Below are 14,466 nucleotides of genomic sequence, written 5' to 3' on the forward strand. Positions count from 1 at the left end.
CGGTAAGCATCCCTCCACTCAAAATAATTGCCCACCCCTGGTGTAAGGCATAGACCAGTGGTTTTCAAACTGTGGCCTGCGTACCCCTGGTGGTCCACAGACTATCTAAATCAGAGGTGTGCAAAATACAGCCTGCAGGCCAGATGCGGCCTGCAAGGCCATTCTATCCAGCCCGTGGGGCCCCTAAAAAATGTAATAAATTAATATTTCTTCTCTTGGTTTCTGTCAAAAATGACAGGAACCAAGGGCAGTAGGACCCAGGGAAAGCCCAGTGGGCTCCAACAACAGCAGGGCCACCCAGCCGGAAGCCCCTGCTGGGGCTTCTGGCCTGGGAGCACGTGGCTGCCCCATGCAGGAACCCCAGGTAAATGGGGGGAGGGGGGGGAAAGAAGGGCGGGGGTGACCCTGGGCACGGAAGGTGGGGGGGAAAGCGGCCCCTTCCCCACCTCGTGACCTGTGCCCCATGCTGCAGCTGCTCCTTGCCTGCGTAGGGCTGCCTGTGCCTGCTCTGGACAGCCCTGCGGGCTGCAAGCGGTTGCAGCAGGGAGCACTGACCATGGGGAGGGGGAGGGGCTGCTTCCCCCCCCCCCCCCCCCCCCCCCCCCCCCCATGCTCAGCTTTTTCCTGGGCTCCTTCCCTGCATGGAGAAAAGCGGTCCCTTGCCCGCCCTATGGCCAGTGCTCCCTGCTGCAGCTGCTCACAGCCCACGTGTGGCTGTCTGGAGCAGGCACAGGCAGCCCCAGGCGGGCTGTGAGCGGCTGCAGCTTGGGGCACCGGGCATGGGGCAGGCAAGGGGCTGCTTCCCTGCCCCCTGCACTCAGCACCGCCTTGTAACCAGGCGGGTTATAAGCTGGTGCTGAGTGCAGGGAAGAGCAGCTTCTTCCCTGCTGACAAGCAGGGGGTTGGGGCTGTGCACTGCCCCCAGCCTGTATCACAGGGCTGGGAAGCACTGGGTGTGAGTGGGCGAAGAGCCACTGGGAGCACGGGGCCCGCCCTGGGGCCAGTGCCAGTGGGGCCCAGAGCAGGGTGGCAGGAGCGCAGGGTCCCAGCTGGCAGGAGCTCTATGGAGCCGGGCCAGCACCCCTCTCTCCCTGCTGGTGCAACCCAGTCTAGCGCCACAGACCCCTGCCAACCTATGCCCCACTTTGGGCTCCACCGGTGCTGGCCCTGGGACATTGGTCCCAAGATGGTGACCAGGGGGTGGGGCTACCCATGCGGCCCTCCACAGCCTGCCAAAACTGGGTAAGCGGCCTTCTGCCCAAAATAATTGACCGCCCCGGTCTAAATGGTCCACAAACGATCAATGGAAAGTGTGAGAATACCCACACTAAGAGTTCAGAGGGGCCTGCACCTTCATTTGAAATTTTTTTTATGGGTCCAAAATCAGTAATGTGCACTACGAACCAGTGCCTAGAGGAGGAAGGTGAATAGGGAAGTACCAAAACTGGCAGAAGCGCGCTGCATGGTGGCTCCTTTAATCTTGCATTTTGCCAGTTGGGGGCAGGGGCTCATGGTGGAGAGGAGACCCGCTGCTCACCCTTGGTTGGTGAGGAGAGAAAAGCCATGGTTTTAAATATGGTGCAGTTTTTGCCTCCTGCCGTTGATTGGCTGAGAGGCCTTGGTGGGGTCCCACTGTTTGCTGTTGACCAGGCAGAAGGCAAAAACCATGCTATATTTAAAACCACAGTTTTTGCCTCCCTGCTGATCAGGAGTGAATGGCGAGGCCCCTCTGCCAAGCAGCAGCTGGGAGTGGGGAGGACGTGTGCCTGGGAAACCGCAAAATTAAAGCAATTGCCACACAGGGCACTTCTGTTGCAATTTCAGTAGGTTCCTAAAGATGATCAATGGTGCTGGTTTAACCTGCATGCTGCTGTATACATGTATGAGTTTCTGGTGAGGGTAGATCATTTTGGCATTTCCTTTTATTCTTGCATCTGGCTAGGGAAGGCGAGACCTGAACTACATCAAGCAGCAAGAACTCAGAACATTTACCAGCGTATTGCTTATTGAGCTATGCTAGACCAACATCACTAACTTCTGAAGAATTTCTGTGAGCACTCATTCTGTTGCTGTGCCATCCTAGTTTGCATATTATTCTGGAACCTGTTTCTCTGATTGTAGTATTAAACTTCAGGAAAGCCAAGACTGATCATGGTGTGTCATATTTCGGGTACTGAGAATTATGTAGGTAGATGTAACACTGCTAAAAGACTCTTTTTATTTTGGTTCTACAGTAAAAGCTGTGTTACTGTGTAACTTTACCATCCGCAATTCTCTGTTAACTGGCATCTGTCATAGATGGCATGTTGCTGTTCAGGACGCTGCTGAGCGGTGTCACTAGCGGCAGTCTCGTCCGCCATCTGCCGTTGTGATTGCGTTGAGCTTGTGTTTGTGCTGTGACTTTATTGCTGAATATCTCGCTCATCCTGTAACTATGGCTACCAATACTCCTATCAACAAGCAGAGGGCAGAAGTTAAAACACTAAAAGTTATTATATCATAGTTAAAATGTTATATTAAAAGTTATAAAAATGTTATATTATAAATTATTTTATCATTGTTCAAATATAGGCTTAGTTTCTTTCTTGAAAAAAACATAAGTGTAATTCTCAGATAACCAGCATATTTGATTAACTGGCACACCGCATTCCCCATGGATGCTGGATAACAGAGCTTTTGCTGTACTTGAAAGCTACAAGCAGAAGCAATCACTGGTGCTTTTGTGGAGGGAAGGATAGATGAGAAAGAAACCTACTCCTGAATTCCTGCAGTAAGAGCTAGTGGTAGACAGCTGTTTACCTTTGCAGCACCTGAAAAATATGTAAATAGGCTTCAGGTGCCTCGCCTCCATTGGCTGGAGATGTCCTCGGAGGCAGCTTGGGTGGGGGGCTGTCACCTGTTAAGAAACTTAGTCCCTTACACATTCATGCTGTTAGTTTGTCCTTGCTTCTGTGACACTGGGGCATAACTTGGTAAGATTTAAGAAGTGTTTGGATGGTTGTATGCATAAACAAACAAATGCCTTCAGAGTTAAAATAGCTGCAGAAGAATTCTGGAAGTGAATAAAATAAATAAAAAAGCTATGCTTGCAGACTTTAAACTTGTATATAAGTATTAAGCAGTGCTGGGCAGGGTTGGTTATCTCACATCTGTCCGTTGTGAGTTTTCGCACCTTCCTTTGAAATGTCGGGTTTTGGCCTTTCAGCTGTATCATCCTGATCCAGTATAATCAGGGCTATCTCGGGGGGGCAGCAAATTGGGATGACTGCCCCTGGTCCCGCGCTTTGTGGGGGCCTCGTGGAGCCAGGTGGAATGGCTGCGGCGACTCCCCTCACCAGCAGACTTACTGGCCGGACACTGATCTCCAAGCTGCTGAACTGGCTCCATGCATGCTGCAGCTGTGCACATGCATGTGTCATTTATCAGCAAGATTATTGGCCACATCAGCCCAAAAAAAGCCAATTGCTGATCATGTCAATTTTCCTTTTATCTGTGCCAATACGATATGGATTGATGTGTTGGAGCACCTCTAGTTTGAATAGTTCTTGTTCCCTCCTTCTGAAAAGAATGCTTTGAGGTTTTTTGTAAGTATATGGTGCTAGAACCTACTTACAGAGGTAAAGCCCTGGAGCTACCCTATGGATATTACAGAAGATCAAATCTTAACAATTAAATATTGTTCCTCTAACTTACACCAAAGGCTGTATTCTTCAGGGTTTTCATTCTTGATAAATGCTTCAGAAAAGTAGAGTAAGGCAAGTTACTTTCCTTTCATGCAATTATATAATTGCACAGTCAGGAAGTTGCAAGTCAGGAAATTCCAAAGCTGGGACTGACCATGGCTAAAAATTCAAAGCGTGGGGCAGAATTATGTTCTTGCTATCTCAAGCATAAGGTGGAATTACATAGACTTTCAGTTTCAGAAGTGTATAAACTGTATCCTATATCCCTGTTCTGCATGCCAGTCTCCCAGAGAGAATTTTGGAAAAAGTTCTGACTTTGCGAAGTAGCAGTAGCAAGTTGATTGGGATAGTTTGATCTGTACTTAATACAAAGCTTTGTTTTGTGTATTTGTAGTGGGTCTATGACAGCATTTCCCAACTAGTGTGCTATGGCACACTGGTGTGCTGTTGGATATATCCAGGTGTGCCGTGGAATCTTTGGGAGGCCATGGCTCTTGGCAGGGTTTGGCTACAGCCAGTGCCACCCCATGCCACCACCCTGCCCCAGCCGGCCATGTGATGATAGCCTCCACCCCCTGCTCTGCATCCAGCCACTCACCACCCCTTTTCCCCCCCCCGTGCCATGTTCAGCCGCTCCCCCCCTGCACCCCCGCCGTGCCCTTGCTCCATGTTCGACCAGTGTGCCATGGGATGGGAAAGGTCAGGTAAGTGTGCTGTGGGACAGAAAAAGTTGGGAAATGGTGGTCTATGGCTGCAGTGGCAAAGCAGAGTGGATAAAAATCAACAATTAAAAAAAATAAAACATTGGATTTTTTATTTAAATCAATTGCTTTGATTTAATCATTTTTTGTTTGTTTGTTTGTTTGCTTTTTGTTAAGATGCTTTAAAACAAATAAACCTTATATAAAGATAGTTTTAATTTAAGATATGGTGAAGCTCAAAAAGATCACCATGGAATAGGGATTATAACTTCTAATTGTATACTATTTGAGATGATATATTCATGTAACCCTTTTAGAAAAGTTTTATAAATAGGTCACAACATGGACTGTATTTGGGGCCTAACCTTATGGGGTTTCCAGGGGCTCCTCTATACATTAGTAAAGACTCTACCCAATAGGACTCGGTGCTCAGTCTAAAAGATCCCATTAAGCATCTTTGTGATGCTTAGTTTCACTTCCCAAACTGTGGATTTGTTTCCAGAGATAGCATCCTTGTTAAGAGTAGTATATGGAGATGAGAGAGAACAGACCTGATTACCTATCCTTCAGCCCTATTGTCTCTCTGCAAGTTTGTGTATACAGAGTCAAGCCCTTACCTCTTTCTAAAAGTGCAAAGTTTCAAGAAGTTAAATGAAGAGAGGATTCTTGGGGGTGGAGTAGATCTGGGCAAGGAGGAGGAGCCTGGAGATAAATGCAAGGGGGGAGGGGAAGTAGGAACAAAAGAGAAACATTTTGAGCAGAATATTCCAGAAATCTTTTGGGATACATTTCTAAGTATTGTCTGGACATTGATTTGAGATCTAGTGAGGGAATGGTATGGTGGAAGGGAAAACCTACCAGGGCAGCAGTCTTGGCAGGCCGTAAAAGAGAGAAGTAATCAAAGATAAGAAGACATCTAAAAGAGAGCGAAGAAAGCCCCGGACTAATGACATACGGTTATAGTGCTCATTTGATGTCTTCCTAATACAGCATGGCAAAATTATTCCCCATATATCCATGATTAATATAGTGCATGCCCAGCCCCCCCAGCCCAGGATCAATTAAAAGAGGCTCCCTGATCAACTGGTCGATCGTGATCAACCAGTTCAGGACCACAGGTATAGTGTAGACCTTTTAAAAATGAAACCTACATCTCTCTCCGAGTTGTGAATATTATGTATTAAGGTTCTATCAAACAACAAGAATGCACTTATTGTAGAAAACAGTGATTAAATTGAGGCTTCCTGAACAGTGATTTAAATAGATTTGATTTAAATCCACCCAGTAGCAAAAGTCATCCGTTGACAGCCCCAGAGCCATCCGTAGGGTACGGTTAATTGGGGTGACCACCCCAGGTCCTGTGCTTGGGGGGGCCCTGCAGAGCCAGGTGGAACATCTGTAGCCCTTCCTGCAGGACCTGCCTGGAACTGGCAACTCAGCCCCGTGCCGTGGAAGAAGCATGGAGACCCAACCCTCCCCCCTTTCCTGGGGTACTACTGCCCCATGCAGTGTTAACGGAGCCCCGCACCCTCCTAGTTTTGGCTTTGGGCAGCCCCCTGGGTCCCTCCTTGCTTGCTCTCTCTGGCCTCTCAGAGTTCCACTCTGTTGTCTCACCTGCCACATCTTGATGTTATGATTGAGCAGGGGGTTTTGCTTTGGGTTTTAAGCCCCTGTCTGGACTGAGGCCCCCTGGCCTTGGCCCACTACTCTGGCTGGACCCCTCTGCCTGAGGTCCACTGCCTGACGGCCATAGGCAGAAGGGCCCCATTTCCACCCATGCCATCGTGGGCTCTGGGCCCCTCAGCCCCCGGTCTCACCCTCATGGGCTTGTCCCCCCAATCTTTGCTGTCTGGCACCACAGTCCTGCTAACAGCAGTGCTATACCCTTCAAAGGGTCTAGGACCCAGGGTGCCCTCAGCACCCTTCTTAGTGGCCACCTCTGCCCCTAGAGCCACAACTCGGTCCTCCAGTATTAAAACACAAACAAAAAGACATGAGCATCTGCTGTCAAACAAAAGCTTTCTCACTCTGAGTCAACAACATGCTGTGGCAACAGGCTACAATAAAAGGCCCCAAAATACTTATCTTTGTTTGCTTGGTGGTGCAGGGGCTTCCTGCAGCTTCTCTGCAGCCTGGAGTCCTTCCTTGTCCAGTCAGGCTCTTCTTCTCCCTGGAGCTCTGCTTTTTGCAGCCTGCAGGGCCAGACTGCCCCCTTTGCCTCAGACCCTGGGCTTATATCCCTGGGTCACCTTATCCACTACTTCCACCCCAGGCCTGTCAATCGTTGGCAGCACTTTGCTGGCCACACCTGAGGTGGTCAGGAATTTTATCCAAGGGCCCCCTGCTACCAGTTTGTGCAGGAGGCTGGAGCCAGCCAGCTGATCCGTGGCTCCCTCTCCTTCAATGATGGGGCAGGGGCCCCATTAGTGTTGTATGAAATAATTCTTCCTGAAATTACAGAAAATAATGTTGTTAAATTCTTGGAGAACTTTTGTAGCATTAGAAACGGGCTTTTGAAGATGATGCCTTTCAAATCTAACATTTCTAGTTTGTATGTGCCAGTTTGGAGGGTTAGGTGTAAATAATAGTTTTAAACTGATCATTTGATTAAACTGGCCAATCAAAACTTTTAGTAGAAGAATTCTAGCCTCTGAAAAATAAGTAGACAGTATGTGCATAAAGGATGCCAAAAAAATATTGAGTGATGTATGTAGACTTACTGTATGTGAAAGCATAAAGGATCAATATTAAAAATATACTATCCCCTTTACAGTCTGCATTGCGATCTTGGCATTTCACTGAATACATCTCGTTCTTACTAAATGCCACCAAAGAAGCAAAAAATCACCTCATTTACAACCTCAGTTTTCAATTGTTTAGTTAGCAATAACTGACTTAATTGGTTACTTATAAGTATAATTTGAGGAGAACTTTAATGTCAAAGTGAAGGAGAATACAAGGTCATAAACCAGTGTAAGTTTAAAATAAGATACCATGTCTCTCTGCAAATTCATATAAGGAATGCATGTTGTGTTTGAGACCATGTATTTTAATGAGTTATTTAGAGTGTGTGTGTGTGTGTGTGCACAACAAAACCTAATTAAGACTTCATACACAGCTTAGCTTTTAAGGTTGACCTGCATGATGTTGATGGAATCTCCTTAGGTTTTAGGAGAAATAAGTGGTCCTATTGTTTAAAAACAAAACAAACAAAAAAGTGGACTATGATGCTAAATAGAACTAGATTGCAGATATAATGCGATATTAAGAACTGGAACGTTCAGCAGTCTTTTCTCCAGTTACTGTGTTGGTGTGGCTCCATCCAAAGTGGAAGGAAGAAATTGAGTTAAAAGCTATCTTTGCTCCCAAAATTTAATTTTAACCTATGGATGACAACAAGTGCTCTCAGACCTGGAATCTGTATTCCCTGAATGGGAGCTGTCAGATGAAGTTCTGGCTAGTTGTCTGTTGATCTGCCATGATTCTCAGTGAGATCTTGGACTGCACTTTTCGGGGGGGGGGTGCTAATTATGATTTCTTTAAATCCAATATTCCTTAGCGGTTTGGGAGTGTTTAATACCTTCTGGGTCACTGTCCTTGGGCTTCAGCAACATCATTGCAGATAAATATATTTTAGTGTATGTACTGAGCTTGGCTTATACCTGTCTTTATCTGTTTTGAAGCAAAGATAGAATTTTGCTTTCTGTCCAGCAGCTCTGCAGAATAAGATCTTTTTTTAGAATATCTTCTAAAGGTCCTGATTTTATTTTTTGTGTGTGTATACATGTGGTGTGTTGGGAGAGGGCTTCCTCCCAATCGGGGAAAATAGACTAAACTGGTAATTCTATACAAAATGACAGTTTCATAGATTTCATAGACATTAGGGCTGGAAGGGACCTCAGAAGATCATCGAGTCCAGCCCCCCGCCCAAAGGGCAGGACGTCAGCTGGGGTCATAGGATCCCAGCAAGATAAGCATCCAGTTTCATCTTGAAGGTGTTCAATGAAGGCGCTTGAACAACCTCCGGCGGCAGGCTGTTCCAGACCTTGGGGGCTCGGACAGTAAAGAAATTCTTCCTTATGTCCAGCCTGAAACGATCTTGTAGTAGTTTGTGACCATTCGTCCTCGTCATCCCTTGGGGCGCTCTGGTGAACAAACGTTCCCCTAGATACTGGTGATCACCCCTGATAAACTTGTAGGTGGCCATCAGATCACCCCTGAGCCTGCGCTTTTCCAGGCTAAAGAGCCCCAGGGCTCTCAGCCTGTCATCATAGGGTCTGCTTCCCTGACCCCTGATCATGCGCGTGGCTCTTCTCTGGACTCTCTCAAGCTTCTCCACATCCTTTTTGAATTGTGGAGCCCAAAACTGGACGCAGTACTCCAGCTGCAGCCTCACTAAGGCCGAGTACAGGGGGAGAATGATGTCCTGGGATTTGCTTGAGAAGCATCTATGGATGCAAGCCAGCGTTTTGGTCGCTTTACTAGCCGCAGCATCGCATTGCAGGCTCATGTTCATCTTGTGGTCAATGATGACCCCCAAGTCTCTTTCTTCCATAGTGCTAACCAGCATAGCACTGCCGAGCCTATAAGGATGCTGCAGGTTTTTCTTCCCAAGGTGGAGAACCTTGCATTTATCGGCGTTGAACACCATCAGATTCTCATCCGCCCACTTGCTGAGCCTGTCCAGGTCAGCCTGGATCACCCGCCTGTCTTCTGGCGTGGATGCTTTGCCCCAAAGTTTGGTGTCATCGGCGAACTTGGCCAGTCCGCTTCTGACTCCAGTGTCCACATCATTAATGAAGATGTTGAACAGTATGGGTCCAAGGACAGAGCCCTGGGGGACCCCACTGGTCACAGGACACCACGATGAGTGACTTCCATCAATTACTACCCTCTGGGTCCGACCCCGGAGCCAGTTTTCCAGCCAGTGGATCGTGGGGGACCCAAGGCGACAATTGGCCAGTTTCTCCAAGAGACGATCATGGGACACCAGATCGAAGGCTTTTTTGAAGTCAAGATATATGACATCAATCTCATCTCCCTTGTCCAGGTGATAGGTCACCTGGTCGTAGAAGGAAATGAGATTGGTCAAGCAAGACCTACCCGCAACAAACCCGTGCTGGCTATCCCTTAAGATGTTGGCGTTGGCCAGTCCATTAAGGATGGCCTCCTTAATAAACTTTTCTAAGATCTTCCCCGGGATAGAAGTCAGGCTGATGGGCCTATAGTTAGCCGGATCCACTTTCTTCCCTTTCTTGAAGATAGGCACCACGTTGGCCTTCTTCCAGTCTTCGGGCACTACACCAGAGCACCAAGAGTTTTCAAAGATCCGCGCTAGAGGCTGGGCTATGATGCTCGCCAGCTCCTTGAGTACCCTGGGGTGAAGGTTGTCAGGGCCGGCTGACTTGAAGGTATCCAGCTTCTCAAGATGTTCCTTCACAAAGTCAGCATTAATGGAGGGCAGGGGATCACCCTCACCCGGACTTCCCGGCCCTGTAGCAGGCACGGGCGTCCCATGGGGCTGATGAAAGACCGACGCAAAGTACCTATTTAATAGGTTGGCTTTTTCCTAGGCGTCAGTTGTCAGTTGCCCCATCTGGTTCAGCAGGGGTCCAACGTTGCCCCTGCTTTTCCTCCGGCTCCCCACATATCTGAAAAAGGACTTTTTATTGTCCTTGATGCTCAAAGCTAGCTGGAGTTCAGTTGCAGCCTTGGCTTTCCTGGTCTGCTCCCTACAGGACCGGACCAGTGCAGAATAATCCTCCTTGGAGGTGACTCCCATCCTCCATCCTTTGTAGGCCTTTCTTTGAATTTAAACACACAATTACTGAAATCTGAAACTAGATGGGACTCATTTAACATGGTAACTGTACTAAGTAGGCAGAAACATTGGTGAAGTAGGGCCCATTCCTTCAGTATGTAGAAGCTGCAGAACCAGCTCAGTACAGTTATGCATTACAGAGAAACAGATCTCCCCCACCCTGTTGCCCCCTTTCCCTCAAAGATCTCTTGTAATGACATTTTATTTAAATGCGGTTAGTATCTTTGAAATTTTTTGCCTTTATGTTGAGATGCTTAAACTTTGTTTCCTTGTTTCATAGGTTTTATGGCAGGAACTCTTCTTATGTCCATGGAGGACTGGATGCCAGTGGGAAACCCCAGGAAGCAGTATATGGCCAAGCTGTATGTATCTGAATCAATCCTTCAGTCTTTCTCTTAATGGCTGATAATTGATGCCATGTCAATAAAAGCAGATCATGGTTTTTTTTTATGGTTTGCTTTTAATGAATTTCTTTACCTAATTGGTGAAATGACACTAGTAGATTACTGCCTCTGCTGTTTTGAATGCCTATGTCAAAGCCAGAAGGAAAAAGGTTCCTTTTCTAGTTGTAGTTGTTAACTTAAACAAATGTACACACAACTGGAAAATTTATACAACAATAACCCCCTGTCTCCACCCTAAGAATCTGTGCTGGATTTTCACTGTTGTATCTGTCCCTTCAAAGCAGCATGAGTCTAGGGTTGAAGCATGTGTGTTTCTTTTGGTTCTGGTCTCCTTGCTTCCTGAGGAGTGCTGTTGTGAAAGGTGGCATACTGAGTTGTGTTCCTTTTTGACAAATGGATTGGATACTGTCTTTTGGGTATAAAAATTGAACTATGTATGCTTTGTGGTACAGAGGGACTATATATGGCTCAGATAAGTTGATGATGGGACTTCTGCAAGTACTTCAGTATGTGAGATTTGAGGATTTTTTTTTCTTACATAAATGAGTTCTTTGGCTCACCGCTAAGCCTTGGGAAGGCTAAGTATATGCTGTCTGTTGCAGCTAGGCTGGAAAATTGGGTATAACTGTGGCTCATTACCTGACCATTCTGGGAAACATCTAAGTTGTAATAAATTATCTATTTGCTTCTAGGAAATACACAAGAAGGTGATGTCCCTGCAGTTTAGTGAGTGTCATACGAAGATTCGTCACGTGGATGCACATGCAACCTTGAGTGATGGAGTAGTTGTGCAGGTCATGGGGGAGCTGTCAAACAGTGGGCAGCCAATGAGGAAGTTCATGCAGACCTTTGTCTTGGCTCCTGAAGTAAGTACAGTATCTGTTGTTTGTCTTGGTTGATTTATTGATAATAGAACCCAAGTACCCCAGGCTGAAAGGCAGTATTCTGTGTAGCTGGAGGGTTGTATTGCTAGGCACCTTCATTGAACGAATCTGACACCCCTGCTTGATAGGATTTTGTTCTCTTCGATTCTACTTCTGTAGCATGGCAGTAATCCAAAGTGGTTTTTAATTTGTATACCAAAGCCATCATCTATGCAAATTACAAAGAATACGTATTATGCCTGTTGACACAATTTAGACTGATCCATCTCTCTCTGGTAACAAATATGAATATTAATTTAAGCAACATAAGTTGCTGCTTCAGTGTGCTAGAAAAGGACACATCCTTCTTTGCATCTTTTCAGCCCTATTTAATAAAATGTTTTTATGGTAGTGTCTTAGAGCTTTGGAGCTTTGACTAGTTTACCATTTTGAGTAACTCCTTCTGTCAGACTCTTTTCTTAATAGACATGTAGTTATGTGCTACCATGTGACATTTTAGTGGCCAAAGCAAAATGGCCTGTCCAGGGAAATACCACAGCTGAGTCTCAGTGAAACAGATAGGAAAAATGAATGTTCAGTAATAAGAAGCATAATTATTGTAAATGGAAACTGGATAAAGCTTCATTCTCACATTTCAAACTGTTGAGCTGATGGGTTGGTCACGGCCATGGGCTTCAGTTCATTATTTAAATAAAATAAGATATGCACAGTCAGTATTAATGAGATGGGAGGACAGTGAAGACTACTTCTGAAACAATTTACTGACATTCACATACTATTGTGTTGAGTGGACTTGAAAGGAGTACTTCAATTTAGGAGTTGTGGGTTGCATAAAAGTGTATAGTTAACAGTACGGACATCTCATCAATCCTTTTCAAGTTGCTAGTGAATATATACATTTTCCCTCCACAGGGATCTGTTCCAAATAAGTTCTATGTTCATAATGACATCTTCAGATATGAAGATGAAGTATTCGGGGATTCTGAGGCAGAACTTGATGAAGGTGAGAATTTTTTAATATCTAGGGCAGTGATTCTCAACCAGGGAGTCGTGGCAAATGATTTGCATGATAAACCCAGAGGATGTGTCCAGAGAAGCAGGAACATGTGTTTCCCCAGGGACAAGTAGCAGCAATACACCTTGTGGCGCTGCTGCTTGTCCCTGGGGGACACCTATGCCATGCACACTCTGGTGCATGACAGGTCACCCTGGGCGGGGTAGGGGAGGTTGGAGCCTGCAACTGTTGCTGCTCCCAACAGCCTTATTTGGGGTCCTGCGGGCATCTAGGAGTGCTCTGTGGTGCTCCTGCAGCAGGAATCCTACCTAGCAGTCATGTATAGCTCTGGCTGGCCAAGCTCTGGTTTTGGGCAGCATGCGCTGCCACCAGGTGTGCTGCCCCACTTGTTTTTTTTTTTGGCATGGGTTTTTGACCCTGGAATCAAAAAAAAAAAGCCCTGCACTGCAAATTAGCGGTGCAGGTAATGCCTGCGTGTGGGGGGGGTGGCGTTGCAGACGAGTCTGCGGTGCCACATACCACATGCCCACACTTGTCTGGATGCACCTAGAGATTTAAAATAGGATTCCACAGTATCAAAAACATTTCTGACCTGTTGTGGTCTGTGTTCTTTGTAACAGAATTGCTGTTTTTTTCTGGTTTTGTTTTTGGAGGTATTTTTGGATTACAGAAAAAATAAGTGAAAGCCAAGAGCTGGTATTTTTCTGGGGGTGCTTTGAGACTAAAAGGGTTGAGAATCACTGATCTAGGGTTTTACTCTGCTGTTTATTCAGCTTTTGTATGTGTGTACCCTCTTAAATGTCTGTCTAGAGATCCATGAAAATGTGAGTCCTTTCTCATGTTCTTTGTGTGGTGTGCTTTTGGTTTGAAGTTGCAGATTTCTATGACTCCATGCCATTTAGTATAAAACCTTTTTGCCTGTGACCCAGCATGAATTAAACTGCCCTTCTTTAGACTAAAACTATTTGGCTTAGGTGGGGCCTAATTAGAGTGACTTCAGACTTTGAAAAAGAGGTGCATCTTCCAGTCTGGAAAAATTAACTGCATCCTTATGTCAGTCAAAATCAGAGTAAATATTTCATGTAAGAAGTTGCTGTCTTGAAATGGAATTGTAGAAGGTAAGGTTGGAAGGGACCTCCAGAGGTCATCTAGTCCAACCCTTTGCCTGAGGCAGGGCTATATCTATCCAGGCTATCCTGTACACATCCATTGTCTAACCTGTTAGCAAAACTACATTGTTAACCCTGACACAGCCACAAGACTTTCCTGTGGCAGATTAGGATGTTAAAGCAGGGGGACCACAGCAGCTAACATCCTGATGCTACAAAGCTTGTTAAAATAGGTCTGAGATCCAAGGAAGAGGGCCATGCCCCCTGCTACAGAGGATGGCCAACCCCCCCACAGTCTGTACAAGTCTGACCATGGGGTAAAATTCCTTCCTGATCCCAAACATGGCAATCAGTCTGACATTGAGCACCAGGGCAAGACCTTCTAGCCAGGAATCTCTGGGTCCAAGTCCCAGCAGAAGGACTGGCACACCCCAATCAAAATTCCCAGCCTCAGCTGCACCCAACACTTGCATCTGAGGGAAGGTATAAGAAATCCCCAGACTCATGCAGCAACAGGAGGGGAAAAAAATTCTCCTGGCCCCATGTAGCAACCAGCAAAGCTCAGAGGCATGGGAAATACCCATAGTAAAACATAGGCATAACTGCTCCTAACCAATACTTGTCCAGTGTCTTCTTGAACACCTCCAGTGATGAAGAGTCCACAAATTCCCTAGGCAGTTTATTCCACTGCTTCACTGTTTTAAACAGAGACGTTTTACTTGGTATCCAGTCTAAATCTGCTTTGCTGAAACTGCAAGCCATTGGTCCATGTCCTACTCTGCAGTGAGAGAGAGAAAGTGTTGTTCCATCTTTATGGCAGCCCCTCAGATATTTGAAGGCTGCTGCCAT

General features: G+C 46.2%; 1 protein-coding gene across 3 annotated transcripts in view; it reads left to right on the top strand.

Moving 5' to 3' along the window:
* Positions 1 to 14,466, top strand: part of G3BP2 (G3BP stress granule assembly factor 2) — a 56,201-nt gene that overhangs the window by 17,130 nt on the left and 24,605 nt on the right. For all 3 annotated transcript variants that reach the window (XM_014611565.3, XM_014611566.3, XM_059722355.1), the window contains 3 exons: positions 10,486 to 10,567; positions 11,302 to 11,475; positions 12,406 to 12,496. In XM_014611565.3, the coding sequence (XP_014467051.2) occupies positions 10,486 to 10,567; positions 11,302 to 11,475; positions 12,406 to 12,496 (347 nt within the window). The remainder of the gene's footprint in view (positions 1 to 10,485; positions 10,568 to 11,301; positions 11,476 to 12,405; positions 12,497 to 14,466) is intronic.

Source organism: Alligator mississippiensis, chromosome 2 (assembly GCF_030867095.1).
Source record: "Alligator mississippiensis isolate rAllMis1 chromosome 2, rAllMis1, whole genome shotgun sequence".
NCBI lineage: Eukaryota > Metazoa > Chordata > Crocodylia > Alligatoridae > Alligator > Alligator mississippiensis.